General features: G+C 47.4%; 8 protein-coding genes across 8 annotated transcripts; 2 read left to right on the forward strand and 6 right to left on the reverse strand.

Moving 5' to 3' along the window:
* Positions 1 to 339: 339 nt before the first annotated feature.
* N7495_004247 (uncharacterized protein) lies at positions 340 to 1,294 on the reverse strand (the record flags this gene model as incomplete). The annotated part of the gene is made up of 2 exons (XM_057206898.1): positions 340 to 987; positions 1,043 to 1,294. The coding sequence occupies 2 exons, from the start codon at positions 1,292 to 1,294 to the stop codon at positions 340 to 342; spliced, it is 900 nt and encodes a 299-aa protein (XP_057064578.1).
* A 2,673-nt stretch (positions 1,295 to 3,967) lies between these two features.
* N7495_004248 (putative mitochondrial dicarboxylate carrier protein) lies at positions 3,968 to 4,906 on the forward strand (the record flags this gene model as incomplete). Its single annotated transcript, XM_057206899.1, has 1 exon — positions 3,968 to 4,906. One exon carries the CDS (start codon positions 3,968 to 3,970, stop codon positions 4,904 to 4,906), a length of 939 nt encoding a protein of 312 aa, XP_057064579.1.
* A 1,099-nt stretch (positions 4,907 to 6,005) lies between these two features.
* Positions 6,006 to 7,619, reverse strand: N7495_004249 (DUF895 domain membrane protein; the record flags this gene model as incomplete). The annotated part of the gene is made up of 3 exons (XM_057206900.1): positions 6,006 to 6,917; positions 6,979 to 7,293; positions 7,362 to 7,619. 3 exons carry the CDS (start codon positions 7,617 to 7,619, stop codon positions 6,006 to 6,008), a joined length of 1,485 nt encoding a protein of 494 aa, XP_057064580.1.
* Positions 7,620 to 8,336: 717 nt separating this feature from the next.
* Positions 8,337 to 9,904, reverse strand: N7495_004250 (SUMO ligase MMS21; the record flags this gene model as incomplete). Its single annotated transcript, XM_057206901.1, has 2 exons — positions 8,337 to 9,144; positions 9,204 to 9,904. 2 exons carry the CDS (start codon positions 9,902 to 9,904, stop codon positions 8,337 to 8,339), a joined length of 1,509 nt encoding a protein of 502 aa, XP_057064581.1.
* A 384-nt stretch (positions 9,905 to 10,288) lies between these two features.
* Positions 10,289 to 12,002, reverse strand: abd1 (mRNA (guanine-N7)-methyltransferase; the record flags this gene model as incomplete). The annotated part of the gene is made up of 3 exons (XM_057206902.1): positions 10,289 to 10,323; positions 10,375 to 10,541; positions 10,597 to 12,002. 3 exons carry the CDS (start codon positions 12,000 to 12,002, stop codon positions 10,289 to 10,291), a joined length of 1,608 nt encoding a protein of 535 aa, XP_057064582.1.
* A 266-nt stretch (positions 12,003 to 12,268) lies between these two features.
* Positions 12,269 to 13,897, reverse strand: N7495_004252 (ankyrin repeat domain-containing protein; the record flags this gene model as incomplete). The annotated part of the gene is made up of 1 exon (XM_057206903.1): positions 12,269 to 13,897. The coding sequence occupies one exon, from the start codon at positions 13,895 to 13,897 to the stop codon at positions 12,269 to 12,271; it is 1,629 nt and encodes a 542-aa protein (XP_057064583.1).
* A 471-nt stretch (positions 13,898 to 14,368) lies between these two features.
* Positions 14,369 to 15,852, reverse strand: N7495_004253 (uncharacterized protein; the record flags this gene model as incomplete). Its single annotated transcript, XM_057206904.1, has 3 exons — positions 14,369 to 15,135; positions 15,192 to 15,275; positions 15,345 to 15,852. 3 exons carry the CDS (start codon positions 15,850 to 15,852, stop codon positions 14,369 to 14,371), a joined length of 1,359 nt encoding a protein of 452 aa, XP_057064584.1.
* A 428-nt stretch (positions 15,853 to 16,280) lies between these two features.
* On the forward strand, positions 16,281 to 17,849 carry cox15 (cytochrome c oxidase assembly protein cox15; the record flags this gene model as incomplete). The annotated part of the gene is made up of 2 exons (XM_057206905.1): positions 16,281 to 16,666; positions 16,736 to 17,849. 2 exons carry the CDS (start codon positions 16,281 to 16,283, stop codon positions 17,847 to 17,849), a joined length of 1,500 nt encoding a protein of 499 aa, XP_057064585.1.
* Positions 17,850 to 17,910: the final 61 nt, after the last annotated feature.

A 17,910-nucleotide genomic window follows, 5' to 3' on the forward strand; every position in this document is an offset into this window, starting at 1 on the left:
TCAATGTTTGTTATTGTCGAAGAGGCTGTGTTGATCTTGAAAGTCTTGGAACCTTCAAGAATGTTTGAATTTTAGGTCTATTATGTGTGTCTGTTTGACCCAGCACTGAAAAAGAAGACGCTGAATAGATTGATGACTTCAAACCTCGCGGTAGGGAATAATCTGCGCCATTGAAACTTTTCCACTCTATCGTGGATTCTTCCTCTCGAATTGACCTTGGAAGCAGATGCTCTGCACTTAGCTTAGACTATGAAGTTTCAACGGCTGTAAATTTCAGGTCAAGATCATATTTAGAAAAAGGAACCCATTCTGAAACCAACAATTTCCATATTCCAACACTCAAAGCTCTGTAAATTCACTCTCTGTTTCCAACCAAGTAGCAAAGTCCTTCAATCCTGGATTGGTTTCCTTCAACTCAGTAATATTTGCCTTGTAACCCTCATCATGGAACCATTGAAACATGTATCCAAGATCCTTCATCGCAGCCATGATACCGTGACTGACCAGCTCAAACGTGGTCGGGATCTTCGTACCCGTTTTCTCCAAAAAGATGTCTGCATATTGATCATACGTCAACTCATCCCCAGCAAGTGAGATACCTTTACCCTGATACTGCTCAGGATTCAAGAACCCCTCAGCCGCAAAATAGCCAATGTCGCTGGTCGCCACTAACTGCAAGGGCTTCCCTTTCAGAGCCAGTTTGAAGCTGGTTGCAAACACTTTGCCGAGGAAGTCAGGGGTGAGGTTATCGAAAAAAGCCGTTGGCCGCAAGATAAGCCACTTCATTTCAGTGTTCTTCGTCTTTTCGACAAGGTGGTGCTCGATGTTGTGTTTGTGGATGAAGTGTGGAATGTTGGTTGGATTCTGGAATGAAGCATCTCCGCCGCGGTCGACAGAGCTGTATACGAAGAACTTGACGTTTTCCCTCAATGAAGCATCAACCAGTGCTTTTCCCTGTTCTTCTTCGAGGGAGCCAGTCCCAGCTGCCTAGACAGAGCTGATAAGTGACCGAGAATGCTGACTGGAATGAGTAATTCCTTACCTGCACACTGAATACTCCCCAGATCGACTGTTGGGTCACTTTCGAGGCATTCGCAAATATTCCAGCTGGGTCGTCCAAATTTCCTTCGACAATCTTGATCTTAGACGATAACTCGGTTAGTTTCCGAGCCGACGAGGACTGGGCGTTGCGAGTAACAGCTAAGATCTCAAACGGAGCTTGTCTGGAGACCAGGTTGCGGACGAGTGAGCCCCCCTGTTTTCCTGTTGCGCCAGTAATGAGGACGGCTGCCATGTTATAACCGTTTTGTGGGGACGAATAGATAATAAAGATTTGTGTTGTAACGGTTAGAGAGTGCTGCAAGTTTTACAAAGGGTAGAGGTCCTCCTTACATCATCATCTTTGCCATCATTGATCCCAAGGCCCACCTAAATACACTAAACTATCCACTCGGCCCGAGCTTTAGTTCCGAGCCTCAAAGCTTAGTATCACTTTTCACCTTCAACACGTTTTCAACAAACAGATGTTTCAATTTCCAAGTCAATTTCTTTGGGTTGATTTATTGTCGATTATCCCCAACCTTCGGGACAAGTTATCTCATAATCAGCCGGATAGAGTAGCAGCAGTTTTGACTCGATATATATATGGATTTCTTCTCCGTCTTCTGGTTTATTGCATTTTCATATTCAGGGCTGCTTTTCAGTCAATTCAAAAATCAGAATTAAAAGAATAAAAATCAAAGCTATGACAGTACTTTGGAAAGATCATTTGGTCACCCACTTTACTGCTAAATGACTGAAGACTAGGTAGTTGGAATCCGGTATTCAATTTTGGGCTCAGATAGTTTCTGATTGAAATTAGCATAGATTATAGGAGACCTCGGTTGTAAAGTGTGACAAATCCACGTAGAGGGTCAGCTCCAGTCATAACATATACTGGTTGTTCTCTACAAACATTAGAAAGCATTACCAGAATTAACCTACAAATATGCGTAGTCCAGATTGCTTTGACACACCTATGTACTGATAACCTAGTTAGATCTATTATTCCAATCCTTAGGTTGTGACTACCTAATTTGGGTTCTTTGCTTTCGGTGGATGCGTGGTCCAGTTGTATCAAGTCCAGTGGTATTAAGCCCTAGTCGATCATGGTCGATAGGCGGTCGAGCCTGGGCTCTCACATTAAAACTCATTTATCGAGTCTATTTGAGGGACCTAATCAGTGTCCAGAGATACCAAAAAGTCTGACTTAAAATTCTCCTGTGTCCAGCGGTCTTTTATAGTTCAATGCCCCTACTATGGGAGTATTTGATGAATTTTTGTTTAATTGAAAAACCTGCATTCGAGTTTTTGATCTCGTCTCGTCTCTAGGTATCTTGAAGCTATTCACAATGAAAAAGCAATTTGACACCCCGGAATTTTGGAATGACTAACTGACTGATGATCATAGTATCTAGATGAAATCCAGGACATCCAGCGAATGGAATTACTGAACTGGCCTCAACGAGATTTCTCTTTCCCAGTCGTCAAAGATCTCCCTATAACTTTCTTTTCTAGATCTTCGTTACCATGGTTCTCGTTTCTTATCATTTCTTTACTTTTATTTCGCAAGGTCCTATTCCCGAGGTCAAATATGACCTTGAGTTGAGTAAATATTATATTCATCTTCTGTATTCAGAGCACTAGAGTTATTCTGGAGGGTCAACTTTCGGAGCTTCCAAGGTTGGATCGGTGGATTCCTAAAAGTTCTCACCAGTACCTGGGAAAGAATTCCTCTCTGAGGCTGTTTTCGCAATAAGGGTGACCCACTGATTTACGCCTCACTTATGTATTAGTATATTTCGATTCTATCTATGATAATACGAAGACAGTAGTCGTGTATTGGGGGGTTCAATGGTTGATTAAGCGCAGATACATGAATGTTTGGTTAGTACCTAGGTAAATTGCCTTATTGCAAGATTTCAAGACCTAGATACCTAGTCTATTAAAATCAATTGATAAGTGTGATTATGATGACTATCATATTCATACTTCAGGTATCCACCACTGTTAAACTAGATTGCCTTCCCCAATGACCTATACCAATTAATACATTTTTCATGCCGAAACCGCTTTCCGTGAAGATCTTAGCCTGTGCTCGAGACGTGCTTTGCTTTTTGTAATGATCTGAATGAACTACTGCATCGTCGGCGTTATTTTGTTGCTATTGGGCGGGGAACTCGGGTGTGGAGATCGTTGTATCCACCCTTCAACTTTTCTATACTTGCGTATCTATACCTATCTCTACCCCCAGGTACATTCCGTGGCTTTTATCTATCATACTCAGGTCAATGTGATCAGAGCATTACAAAGACCTTGGTTTTGTTATGAATGACTTTCGAAATAGTGTAACATAAATGGTAAGTACAAAGTGGATATGAGCTAGATATGGTTTAGACTAAAACCCCGGAAAGCGGGAGCGGGGGACAGGAGGAGAAAGTAGCCATTACCTAGGCACTAATATTTAGGAGATTATTAACTTGTCAGTTCCAAGGTTGCTGGTAGTATAAAACATTAATCATGTAACTTGACCATTAGAGAGCATAAATGTGGCCGTATAAATGGAACGAGTTTCCCCATTGATACGAAAGTATATGAACGGCCAAAGGGCGAAATCCGGCTATTCGGGTCTCGGTTGAGTTGTAAGTAAGTATACAGACATTATAACCCTCAGACCCCCGATTTATCCCTCATATGTTACTTGATATACTTGTTACCTACGTCCCCGCTTTACCTCCTCTTCTCTACCTGTTGTACAACTGATCTCATACGTCATAGTGAGTTACCATGGACGCCGTTTCCTTTCAACATTCTAACGAGGATAGTCCTCTTTCCCTCCATTTACCAGTGCATGGGAAGTCTACAGTGAATCTATACTTTCTTACCTCATTGACCTTCCCAGATCTGGTTTGAATCCTGTCTCACAATCATGGCTACACCCATCAAAGAAACTGGCAACGCTGTAGCCCCCTCCGACCTCCTACACCACCCGTATATGCGAGCAGCCCTACCATTTATAAATGGGGGTCTAGCAGGCATGACAGCGACAGCAGTCATCCAGCCAGTAGACATGGTCAAAGTCCGTCTCCAGCTAGCAGGCGAAGGCGCAAAGACAGGACCCCGTCCCTCCGCAATAGGAATCACTCGCGACATCATCGCTACCGGCAAATTCCTAGATCTATACACCGGTCTCTCGGCAGGAATCTTACGCCAAGCAGTCTATACCACAGCCCGTCTCGGCTTCTTCGACACCTTCATCACAACCCTGAACAACCGTGCAAAAGCCGCGAATCGCTCTGTTACTTTCGGCGAGCGCGCGCTCGCCGGTCTCTCAGCTGGTGGTATTGCTGCTATGATCGGTAACCCGGCTGATCTGGCCCTGGTGCGCATGCAGGCTGACGGACTCAAGGCGCCCGACGTACGGGCGAATTACCGGTCGGTCTTCGATGCATTGGGACGGATCGCGCGTGCGGAGGGCGTCACGTCGCTATGGGCTGGTGCGCTACCGACTGTTATCCGGGCCATGGCACTGAATATGGGACAGCTGACTTTCTTCGCTGAGGCTAAGACTCAGCTGAAGTCGCATACGAGCTTGTCGACTCAGAATCAGACGTTTGCGGCGTCAGCTATTGCTGGTTTCTTTGCTAGTTTCTTGTCGTTGCCTTTTGACTTTATCAAGACTAGGCTGCAGAAGCAGCAAAAGGATCCAAAGACTGGGATATTGCCTTATCGGGGTGTATTGGATTGTGCGAGGAAGGTTGTTGCTGAGGAGGGTTGGTTGCGCTTTTACCGAGGCTTCGGTACCTATTATGTGCGGATCGCGCCTCATGCGTTAGTTTCTCCACCTTTTTTTGAACCCTTGATTTGATTGCTGACCCACTTCGCAGGATGGTGACCCTCATTGTGGCCGATTATCTTAACCTCATCACCAAATAGAGGATGCCCTTTTGATGCGAGTTCAGCTTCGAGTCTTTTTTTTCCCTGTCCTCTTTTTTCTTTCTTTCAGTACAGTATGATCTCCCTTCATTCTTACACAGAAAAAAGAGACACAGCTGACAAGTTATCTGAATTAGACTCGTTTTTGTCTCATTGACAAGTCAACTATATTCTAGTCGACTACTTGCTATACCCTCAACAGTCTGCATCGGACAATTGCTGTTTCAACTATTCTTACATGCATTCATGAGAGATGTAGCGTCTATCAACTCATGGTTCTAGCTTGCAATACCCTTGACTCTATACCGCTCAGTACCTGTCTTTCTTCCTATACAACCAGCTGGAAAAAGTATCGAGGATTCTCCGAGTCAATGGGTGATCTCGGTTACTAGCACTAGTCTCTCTTAAAAAAGGGAAAGAATACCCATATATGGCATTTTTTTCACGATCTATTCTGGTCTTCCAATCTTAAAACTGCGTAATTAGGCATCCAGTGTACCTAGTAGGTAGGTATGGTACCTCCCCCGGTATCAGTATGCACCGCATTGGGAAATATCTATGACCTTGAAATAGCACGGCATTGTGCAGTTTGTACAATAGAATCAAGTCAGACCTGGTCCATTATCTAATGGCAGTGCAACAGTTTAAGTTTCATGTTACCAACATCCCAAATATCGCTGGTGATACATATCTAGGTAGGTATACCCTGAAAAATTACACAGCGTCTTAGGGCACCCGGCGTACAGCATTCGAGTAGATCTTCCTGGAACCTTGGAAGGTTCCATGACTTGAATCCATTGAGCTGGTCGATCATCTAGAACCTAGTAGTTCAACTCCAGGGCTACCCAGCTACATGCACATGGATTGGATTGATTCATTTATTTGAATATCATTAAGTGTACCTCGGTACTACAATCGTAAGACATAAAAGTTAAACAGGGGGGCGTCAACCATAAAAAAAAGCCCCGACTGAGATGATACCACTGACACATAAAGCGATATAATCGATACATTAGACGGGATGTACCCATCTAGCGCTTCTCAACCTCGATAGGAGGGAGAACGTCTGCGGCGGTCTCATCAGTGCCCTTTAGGTCCTCCTCGAGAGGAATGCTGTCACGAATATGCATGAACACTACGGGGGCGGCGAAAAGCAGGGAGCCGACGAGAAGACCCCAGTTGGAGGCAAACTCGCCCATGTAGGAGGTTTTATTGTTATCGACACTCGCCATGACGGCTGCACCTGCGGACTGTAGACCCTTGTAGAAGCCGGCCAAGTTGGCGAGCTTGCGGCCTGAGTTACCGAGGGCGCCCATAAACCAGTAAACGGTTCCTTGCCAGATTGCATCGTACATTCCGTAGAAAAAGTACAGGAACATAGGGGCGACGAAACCGTGGGAGGTCCAATCGAGAGCCTTGAAGTCCTTCGAGTCCACGTCGGCGCGGGTATACTTCTTCTGCCAGGCGAAGCCACCACCCCAGATAGCCATGGTTAGGACGAAGAGAGTGAGAAGGGCGATGCGGGCGCGAGTTGTACGGCGGATGCTCTCGATGTCAAGCAGGGGGCCGATGATGCAAGCAGCCACAATCTGGGCGAACCAGTAGAGGAAGTTGTTTAGGGCCTTGGTCCGAGTGTTGAAGTAGGCGTTGTTAATGCTGTTCTGCTGGTAAGTGTAGAACCAGTTGGATGACCAGAACATGGGGAAGAGCATGATAATCCAGGGCTCCGCAACCAAAGTCTGCCACAGGCCGATGATTTCGGTCTTCCAGCTGGGGTTCTTCATCAGAACAACACGCGAGCCGTCTTCGCGAACCACCTTGTTTGCATCACAGGTGAAAAGGGCTAGGACTGCGCCGAAAGCCATCAACACGATGAACGCGATGTAGGTACCGTCGTTGACATTCTTCTTCTCGGTGACGTGGATGTTCTGACCGAGGGGAATCTGGATAGAATTGAGTATTAGATTGTGATTAAGCTGAGGGGTGAGGGGATGGGTCTCTTACCAAAGCACCAATGCAGGCGCCGACGTTGAAGATACCCCAGAACCAAGCCCAGTAATGACCTTTCTTCTGCTCGAAAGGATACGACATGATGATAGTTCCCTGAGCGCCCCACAACAATCCAGCGCACACACCCAGGAAGGCGCCGGCGAAAATGTTAAAACCACCGACATCCTTGTGCTCGGAAACCAACAGACTGATGGCATAGATGCAGTAACCAATACCTCCAAATGACAGGGCAAGACGAACTCCGATACGGTTGACGATGGTTCCAGCGAAGAAACCCACAACGGCGAAAGTAGAGTTAAGCGCGATGTTCTAAAAATTTGACATGTTCATTAGTATCGATTAACCCATGAACTTGGTTTGTGGGGCGCGTCGCATACCATCTTATCAGCCAAGCTGTTATCGGTCTTACCACCGCCACCCAATCCACTCAGAGCATTGAACATGCCAGGGCAGAGGAAGCAGACGAAGGCAACCATACCCAGCTGGAACTTGGGGGAAGCATAGTAGAACGAGGATCCAACGATGGACTTGTACATCCATCCATTGGGGCGGATCGGGTGATCGACAGAGGTGATTTCGTGAGGGTAAGTGGTTTCCGCTGCCACTTGAGCAGACTTGGATTCAATCTCTGCCATTAGAGCAATAACACCAAGTGGTGGGATCACAAAGAAGGGGGAGAAATTGAAGGGAATTAGAGGGTGGAAATAAAGAGAGAGATGGATTGGGGGTGAGAAGGAAGAATAGAAGTAGTAGCTCCGGCTGCCATCCTAAATTCAATTTTTAGGGGCCAAAAACAAAAAGTGGAAAAAAGAAAGATAAAAATACGACCATTAGTCAAGGTAACATCGGGAATCTCCTAAATTAAAGGACATAATCAATTAAGCCCGTATTCCATGTTAAACCCTGTAAGATGATCCTCTATCGGTTTGCGGGGGTTAGGACTTCTGATTGGGTTCTGTTAAGCGACCGCTTTGATAGTAGAGTTACACCCTCTGTTTACTTTGTCGCGTGATATCCCATATCGTGAACTGTTCAACTGTTACCCTACCATATTTATGTTAATTCCATTAGGGGCTGAATGTACTCGGAAAATTAAACACGGAGCAGGAAATTACATGTGCTACCAATACCATTCTATGTTGGGATTAGTGTTATCTGTGGGGAAACCGTTAATCTGTATTGAGTACAAAATAAAGACGGTATGTTATACTGTCCAGATGGTACTCGGAACTTAGTTGGCTCATAAGTACGATTGTAGTGATAAGCAAGGGTTCATTTCGACATCCAACTCATTCTCATTCTTATCTCCACCACTCATGATGACGGATGAAGATAAGACATCACGTTCCATTCTACTCGTCCTCATCCATTTCACTCCCTGATTCAGACCCTGAGCCCATTGAAACTGACTCGGACGATGATGATGCTGATGCCGATACTGATGCTGATTCTAGCTCAGACTGGATCTCCTGAGTATCGACTCCCTGCTGAGTAGCTGCAGGCTCAGGCTTAATAGGTGGCGCATCTGAGTCATCCTCAACTTCGACATCAACGTCAATGTCGCTGTCTGCATCAACCGCGTCGCTAGCTAGCGTAACACGGTTTGACTGATGTTGATCTTCTGATTCTTCTTCTGATTGTTCCTCTTCAGCTCTTCGCGCCTGCAATTCCTCCGCCCGACGCACTTGTTGTAACAGAACAGGGTCGGGGCGGAGATCGCCAACGGACAGAGGAACTGAGCATACGGGACATTTGACTACACGAATTCGTTGACCGCCTCGTCCATTGGTGCCAGGAGTCGGGATGCTAGTGGAGCTGGTGGAGATCATTTCGTGAATTGCTTCTCGCTCGAAGCTATGTAGACACTTAGTGCTGGTGACTGGCTCACGGAATTGCAGTAGTGTGAGTGGACATTTCAATGAGATGCGCTCCGTTGCAATGGCAATGTCGTCTGAATCCGCCGGCGAGGGTTCGCGTCGACTGCGCTTAGATCGATTCTGGCCAGCCGAGGTCCGAGACTGGACCTGCGATCCTGCACTCGTATCTTCAAGATGCGCAAACCAGGTGGAAGAGTGTGGTAGGGGAGGTTTTTCGTCACCAGGAAATTTCGCATTGTGTACATGGCGGTAGAAATTGATATAGGAGTTATTTTTAGAGTACCTGAGACAATCAGCAACTGTAAAGAAAAAAAAAAAAAAGAAGAAAATAATGCAGCATACCTTTCAGTCAATGATAGCTGATTCCACTCTTTATTGTGTTGTTCTAACATCTTATCCAATCTCCCGCTAGGTGGATTCTCCGTGTTGCGCTCCCTTGCTTCTCGTTCCGGGGTAGTCTCGCGATTCGGGTCAACTTCATCCTCGTCATCATCATGTTGCTGCTGCTGCCGGGAACTTCGTGTTCGTCGCTCCACTGGGGAATGCATAGAGGCCTGCGCATCTGCCTCTTCCGCAACAATAACATTGATAGAATTTTCCAACTCCTCCAAGCGAGTCTCGCCGTCAATGATATAGCGTATCTCCTCGTCTATCCGTCCAGTAAGGGCACCAAGCCTTTTTTCCGTCTCCGCCAGTTGTTCATCTGCCGCTTGATCATTCCATTCTTCCCCATCGGCAAGTCGCTTATTTTTGTCTCTCTCATGTTGCACTCGTGCATCTGTCAGTTTCTCGGTCACCTTGCCTACAGAAATACCGAGCTTTTCGGTCGCATGCTGGAGTTGCGTCTTGACGACTTGCAGTTCTTGTGACTCTAACAGTTGGGCGAGATGGCGCTGTGCTTCTGCCCTTAGAGAAACCGATGGAGGTTCATACTCTGGCATCTCCGGGACTGTGTCGGGTCTTGCTTTGTCTATGCGTCGAGGCATAGTTACTGGTGTGCGAGACACTATTCTTGAACGTGCTCGCGCGGGAGTTGAGGACATTTCGACTAAATGTAGGAGAAGACAAAGAATATGCCTTTTTCTTTGATGCTGTGAGAGAGGGAGATAAATTGGAGAGTGAACTTCTTTATGATAAAAGACGTAAAGCAATTTGGATCTTTGACGCGTCGCGACCACGCTAGTCCCATTTAGGTTACAGTGGAGTGATAAGCCTATCGTGGTACCTTATCTACACCCCACGGTTTATACTTGGTATTCTTCCTTTAGGACTTTCATTTTCTCTAATTAGCCCTTGACCCTTAGCTTTTCATATAGGGCAATACTGGACAGCGATCATTATTATCAGCTGATCTAGTAATAATCAGGCAAAGAGATTTGGCAGATTCGCTGGAGTAGAACTCCGTGTTGATCTATTGTTCTAAGTAACTAGACCTTGTAGAAGCAGAATGCGTGATAGAAGCCTATATCGAGTTAGCAAAAAATAAGACTGAGTATAACTCCAGTTTACTTACTGACAGCCTCTTTCTCTTCCTCCGTCATCGCCAATGCACCAGTTGCGTGGTCACGAACACCCATGCGTTCACTCAACGGTCCCAAGTCCCGATCATTCTTCTCCTCTTCCCAGATATCCAAGAAAGGCTTGCGATATTGCAGTTCCAAGTTGTAATCTTCGGTCAAGCTAGATTGAAAAGTCAGTAGAGCACAATGAAATCAGATAAACAGCTGCAACTCACGCTCGGAATGCTTCCCAAGGAACAACGTATTCAGGAACCTCTTCGACTGCCTCTCGCATGAAGTAGGTATACCTCCATCCAAAAGGTGGGCGGAATACACCGTCCTCGGGTGTCTGTCCAGGGAACCGGACGCCGTAGATATCGTTTCCCCATTCAGCCCGATCCTCCTCCTGGACTTCACCATCTTCCGGTGCCTCTGGCTCTGCAGGCTTGGCAGCCTCGTTCTCCTTGCGCTTCTTGTGATATGCGATGACACGGCTGGAAATCATATCCGAGTTAGGGCACACTCCGATAAACCGACCGCCTTTCTTGAGACAGCCTGCCACGTTGCTGAGCATCTGGCGGGTTTTCTCTTCGCTTTCAAAGGCGTAGTGAATGGCAAACATCGATGTTACCACGTCGAAGCCACCGCCTCCCCATCGGGAAGCCATCATAGAGCCACCAGGCCCCACATTGAGATCAATTCCTACCTGCTTGACGATGTTGATATCGCCCAATGATTCTCCGAAGCAGTCCTTCGTAGAAAACTCCGCATGAAAGAGAGACTGGGGCGGACGGCGGCCACGACCCCGACCAGATCGCATTTGGAGATACCGATCGCGTGCTTGTTCGATAGAGACGTCGGCAGGGTCAAGTCCCACGTAGAGTTCCACTGTCTGCGGAGCCAGCTGCCACTTGCCCAAATCACCACCCTTGCCACATCCCAAGTCCAGCACAAGTAGCCCCTTGTTATCCATTGGCGGCGGGCCGGTACTGTCATTGGCCCAGTCCTTGGTGTCATTGAAACGCGCAGTGAATTCTTCATCGGGTGAGAACTTTTGAATCAAGGTGCTTTTGACCCAGTTGTTGAAGCTTCGGAGGCCCTTGATCTTGCTCTCAGTCTTTCGCCACTCTCGACCTCGCTGTGGTACGGCATTGTAGTGCTGTCGGACGACATCGGTGACACCACGGTCTCGAGACATGCGGTTTAAATCCTCCTCATATTCGCGTTCACGCTCTTCCTGTCTTCGTCGGATCGTCTCGCGGTCAGCTATACCCAGGCGTGCGCCGCCACCAGGTCTTTTGCGCTGTCGGGGTGCTTCTTCCTGGGGCGGCGAGGGAGGCTGTAGTGGCGATCGAACCCGTGCAGATGGAGCGTCGTGTGATGTAGAGTTGATCGGGCTACGAGAGCGGTCGCGTCGCGAGAAGACTGAAGGCGGCGTCCGGCCACGCTTGCGTGCTTGATGTCGCTCCTGCATCCGCTGGCGCTTTGAGAGAGGACCGGACGATGATTGTTGACTGTCGTTTGCCTTGCCTTGACCTTCATTCATCTTGCGCTTTTTGCCGCCTGGTGATTCATCTTGGGAAGGATGAGCTCCATTCTTAAAATCTCCTGATGACCTGGGACCATCCGAGGGGGATTCCATGCTTGCAGAATCGAACAAAGGTGGGAAATAGAGTGATGATCCAGGCAGATGAGATAGATAGTAAAAGAATGAGGAATTGAAGAATTGAATAAAGTCAACTAAAAAGAAGTGAAGATTAAGTCTGAGATTAAAGAAGCTCCGATATTGCGGGTCTTGAATAGACCAATTAGATGGTCAGCTACGACGTACAGCGGATGAGTAATCTCATATCTCGTAACATTAATAACTAGTCAATAACTAGTCATACATGGCCCTATCACCAACGTTCAGCTTTCCCAAGTAATCCACTTTTTCACTAGAACGCACCTCAGGATCTCTGAGACGTTTTGAGTGGCAAGATCAGGAGCAGTTCTACCCTCGCGATCATGAATGCAGATCTCCGCACCCAAGTCGAGAAGGTACTGGAAGAGGTTAACATGTCCTTTGTAGGCGGCTGCGTGAAGAGCAGTGTCAAATTTGCCGCCCACAAAGTTGATATCTGCGCCATACTCAATCAGAAATTTTGAGAGATCAAGAGCATGTTCTTGGAAATGATAGGCGGAGACAATGTGAAGGGGACTTCCATACTTGCTGCCTTGGGCGTTGGGATCCACGCCTCGAAGAAGAAGAAATTCAAAAATCTCTTTGATCGACGGGAACAATTCCTTGAACTGTACTTCGATGATTTCAGGTTCCAATGGTTCAATTGGCTTTGGCGAAGACTGTAACTCAACCTCGTAATATGCACGTGGATTCGCGTCACGTCTAATATTCCTAGCCTCATCCTCACGTGCAGCCAGCAAAATGTCCAACTTGCGATCCGCCGAATAAGCGGCAGCACTTAGGACACTTCCATATTTGCCGGCAATGATATTGACATCCGCACCACTCTCAACAAGATACTTCACTAGGGTAGCGTTCCCCATACTAGCAGCAGTATGGAGAGCAGTGCCGTATTCGCCGCCGATGGTATTGACACGCGCGCCTCTGTCAACAAAAAGCTTTACCATCGGCAAATTGCTGCTACCAACAGCAGCAATGAGAGGAGTGTCATGTTCGCCGCCTCCGACATTGACATTCGCGCCGTTATCCAAAAGAAGCTCCGTCAAGGATGAGTTTCCAAGAGAAAGGGCAGCGCCGAGAGCAGTTCCATATTCACCACATTGAATATTGGCATCCGCGCCATATTCAAAGAGAAGCTTGACCATCTCAATCCCCTCTGTTCTCGAAGTCGATGACATAATGGCAGAGTAAAGAGGGGGCTCCATAACCCTCTCGCTCAACACGTCTCCCACGACGGTGGTAATCATATCGGGTTCAGCACCATACTTTAAAAGAAGGGACACCATCTCCAGTCTTTCACACTGTATTTCTCCTGACTTCTTATTTACAGGTTGCATAGCAGCCATGAGAGCATTTCCATACTCGCCAGCCTCAGCATTCGGGTCTGCTCCCATTCGGAGAAGTTGTCGCGCTACCGGGATGTTTTGGCTATGAACGGCAGCAATAAGCGCAGTTCCAAAGAAGCCACCTTTGACATGGATGTCCGCGTTTGCGTCGATAAGGGTTTGCGTGGCCTCTAAATGTCCCGCAAAAATAGCCTCCTCAAGAGGTGTTCTGCCATCTAGAGTCTTGATGTCGACGTCCGCACCTGCGTCAAGCAGGAGTCTGATAATTTCTGGGGACCCTCCCTCACAGGCAGCGTGCATAGGAAATTCATAGTTATCGGAATCACACTCAAAATCCGCACCATTCATGAGAAGAGTTCGCACAACCTCTACGTGCCCCTGTGCACAGGCAACATGGAGGGGAGTTGCATTGCATCCATAATCGCTGGCACCGACGTAAGTACCTTGTGAGATAAGATATTGAACTTTCCTCAGGTCTCCCTTTTCAGCTGCACTGAAGAGAGTCATTGTCTCCGTTAGAGAAGATGTAGTCAGCGAGTCAAGTGGTGCTGATGCTGAAAGCTAAGATGTGTGAGACGAGAAAATACTGTTTTTGTGCGGATTTGAGCATGCGAGGTACCAAGGCAGCAGGGAAGTAATGTCGTCTAGAATTAATTTCCAGTTAGGACGTGTTGTTACTTAGGTTGTGATGCTTGTTGATCGGGGTGAAGACTTATTCTACAAAGTTAAGAATCAACAATCGACACTAGGTTATTTAAATTACTAACCTCAATACTGATCAAAACTTGTAACTCGGTATTTCAAGGCTCTAAATACGGTGTGATTTCACAACCACGAAAGCGTCTGAAAGATGAAAATTATTATTATTGATGTGCCTAGGTACGGAGTATCGGTTGCTCTCTATTCCAAACTCCACCGTACGCAATGCTATGCGATGAAAGAAATAATATCTGGGTAAGATTATGAAAGTAGGGATTACTATTTTGGAGCCACAGATTTGCGCCCAGGTGATTTGGTCTTCAAGACCTGTCGCATTCGGCGGAACTTGGTCCACCATTCTCGATCAGGTGTCTTTCTAGGAGTTGCAGTCTCATCAATCAAGCCATCATGATCCAGGTCTGGGGTTGGTGTACTTGGTTCAGTATTGATTGAAGCCATAGACATCCTAGATCGAGCGTGTCGGCGGTGTTTGACCTTGGCCGCTTGGGCCACTATTTCCCAGCCACTAAGCAACCCATCTTGCTTATTTGGAGACCCCGTTCCACTCTGAGCTAAGCCGTCGATCCAAGGACAGTATTCCATGTGCTCGGTAGCAGCATTCAAAGAAGCGTAGACGGTGATATCTCCGTTTTCCTTGGGTTTGTACATCCATAGGCCTAGACGACGGAAGCACGCCTTGCACCCGACAAGACCGGCACCTCCATCGTCTACTGTACTCCAACCGAAAAACGCCAGTGTAAATGCTGCTCGGTTGATTGATACAGGTTCAGTTGTCGGTTCTTTGGGTGTTTCTACCTTTTCCGCACTGGCCACACTCTCTTCGTTTGTCTTCTCTGGCGTTTTCTCAGGCTTTAGCCACTCTTCAGGCAGCATTTTGATAGTATCATCAAGGTCAAAACCTTCTAGATATTCAAAGGCATCTTCAGCGGGCAATTTGTCACCCATTTTGACCACATTCAAGTACCTCTCGCGAAGCCCGGAGAGGGCCACGTCAGGGTTGCTCAAGGGTAGACGTTGAATAGTGGCTTTTAAGGAGTCAGAAACCCACATATCAACGAATGAAAGCTTCAAGGAAACATACCATCACACCACTTGTTTCGCCATGGGCAGTTATCACTATGTCCGTCACTTAGTCGTTTCTCATACTCCTCCACGAGTTTCGCGCCTGGATAATGTCAGTAAACCGGAATAACCGAGGATTCGTGGTATAAACTGAAAAATCGCAGAAACTTACAAACTTCCTTTCGCTCTTGGGCTTTTTCCGCATCGTACCCATCAAGATCATCAATATCTTCCGGCAGCTTGATCACGACAGAGCCACCGCAACCACTAACACAGCCCACGCGCATTACATCTGAGCAAACCCAGCCATGTTTTGACCACTGGACTTCATTGATCGGAGGAGGTTTAGAGGTCCATCGGTCTACGCGACGAAACGTCTCCAGCCGCTCGAGGAAGCATTCGCGGTCCCAAGGTGCGAAGGCCGGGCGCTTAAAGGATGTGGATGATACTCGCGAGCATCGAGGGAGAGCCAAAGTGGATGTTGATACAGATGCGAGATTTGAGGTGTCTTTACTGTTCAATCGGACCTTTTTGATTGACAGGCTGGTCGGAGGATGATCTTGTGCTGTCGCAGGCGTTGTGCTCGTGGGTTTCGGGGTAAGATCGATGGCAGGGGGCTTAGAGATCGATTCCAGCACACGGTGAAATTTTCGTTTCTTCGATTCCAATTCATATGACATGGCGACGCTTGATTGACAAGATGGTGGTTCAAGGTTATTATTCAGATCGATAAGAGTGTTGTGAGTTGCGGATAACAGTCCATGTCGACACCTCAGGCACAACAATTACATGAATTAATAACTATTCCACGATGAAAGTGAATTGTTTCAAGCAATTGTTTCAATTGAGCTCTTTGATTCACCTGATTTCAGACTACCAAATATCCCACTCTGATTTTAAGTACCTAAATAAATATCTAAAAAAAAATAGAGCAGAGCTACTACCATTGCTGATAAATCTAGTTTTACATGGCACAATCATATAGCAAATCTGAAGCTGTTGATTGGTCTGGCTGACCCACATCCCATTGCATGATTCGGGACCCTTAGAACTTCAAATTCGAGAGATTCACTCATTCTTTGACTCTCCAGCTTTTCTATTGCCCATCATGGCTTCACTGGGGACCCCTCTGCCAATTTGGCGGAGTCTAGCTCCCCGCATGTCTAGGGACATCTTTACCTGCCGACAAAGTCTACGGAATCAGGGCTTTGTGACGAGCTCCGTCCGCCAGTTTGCTTCGATACAATCTCCTCAATCTAGGAAGATTCAATCGACCTTCTTCACCGACAAGTATCGCCAGTTCTTTACATCCACCATCCGGCGATCAGCCCCGGCGCCAGCAGCAATCAATGCCGTAAAGGAAGCTGGCGCCAAAGTCTCGTCAAGCTCTACCCAGATCAGCGACAAGGCCGTCGCATGGTGGCTACTTGGTAGCGCAGCGAGTGTGTTTGGCCTTGTGGTCTTTGGCGGATTGACTCGATTGACTGAATCTGGGTTTGTGAATTGTTGTGGATCGAGATTTGATCTTGTAACGCTGACGGAATAATCTTTTTTTTGTCACAGATTGAGTATCACCGAGTGGAAACCTGTCACTGGATCGAAGCCTCCCATGAACGACGAAGATTGGGAATCGGAGTTTGCAAAGTACCGCGCCTCCCCCGAATACAAGCAATTGAACCCGAATATGAACCTTGCCGAATTTAAATCTATCTACTACATGGAATGGATCCACCGCTTCTGGGGTCGGTTCGTTGGTCTCTCGTTTGTCCTGCCTGCTGTATACTTCGTCGCTCGCAAGAAGGTCACTACGCCCATGGCGTGGCGTCTGTTCGGTATTTCTGCTCTGATTGGTTTCCAGGGTTTCCTTGGTTGGTGGATGGTTAAATCCGGCTTGAAGGATGACCTTTTCGCTCCTGGTAGTCACCCGCGTGTCAGCCAGTACCGCCTGACTGCTCATCTGGGCGCCGCTTTCACTTGCTACGCTGCCATGCTGTGGAACGGCCTTGCCATTCTCCGTGCTCACCGACTCATGAAGGATCCCGTTGAGGGTCTCAAGTCCCTTGATGCTCTCCGTGACCCCCGCTTAGCTTTCTTCCGCCGCTCTGTGGCTGGTCTTGCCGCTATGGTTTTCATCACTGCTATGTCTGGTGGTCTTGTTGCCGGTCTAGATGCCGGTCTTATCTATAACGAGTTCCCGTACATGGGTAATGGATTAACACCCCCAAGCTCCGAGCTGTGGGATGCCCACTACTCCCGCCACGAGGATCGTTCTGACCTCTGGTGGCGCAACATTCTTGAGAACCCCTCCCTCGTGCAGCTGAACCACCGTATCCTCGCTGTGACCACCTTCACCGCTATCATGGCTCTGATGTTCTACACAAAACGCTCCCCCGCAATGAAAAGCCTTTTGCCTCGTGCAGCCAAGAAGGGTATGCATGGTGTGGTAGGCTTTGCTTGTCTTCAGGTTACTCTGGGTATCTGTACTCTACTTTACCTCGTACCTACCCATGTTGCCTCTGCCCACCAGGCTGGTAGCGTTTTCCTCCTTACTTGGGTTCTCATCTTGGGAAGCCGTGTCTGGCACCCATCTCGCACCGCAAAGTTGTTGCAGATGGCCATCAAGGCTCGTGGCCAAACCCCGTTGTCCTCAGCTGCCTCTCCTATCAAGAGAGTGTAAGGTTGAGGACTTGTACTTTATTGTAAGATTATACTCGCCAGAGCAGGTCGCTACCGCCGTC

This window comes from Penicillium taxi (assembly GCF_028828555.1).
Source record: "Penicillium taxi strain IBT 34144 chromosome Unknown utg000003l_segment0_segment0, whole genome shotgun sequence".
NCBI lineage: Eukaryota > Fungi > Ascomycota > Eurotiomycetes > Eurotiales > Aspergillaceae > Penicillium > Penicillium taxi.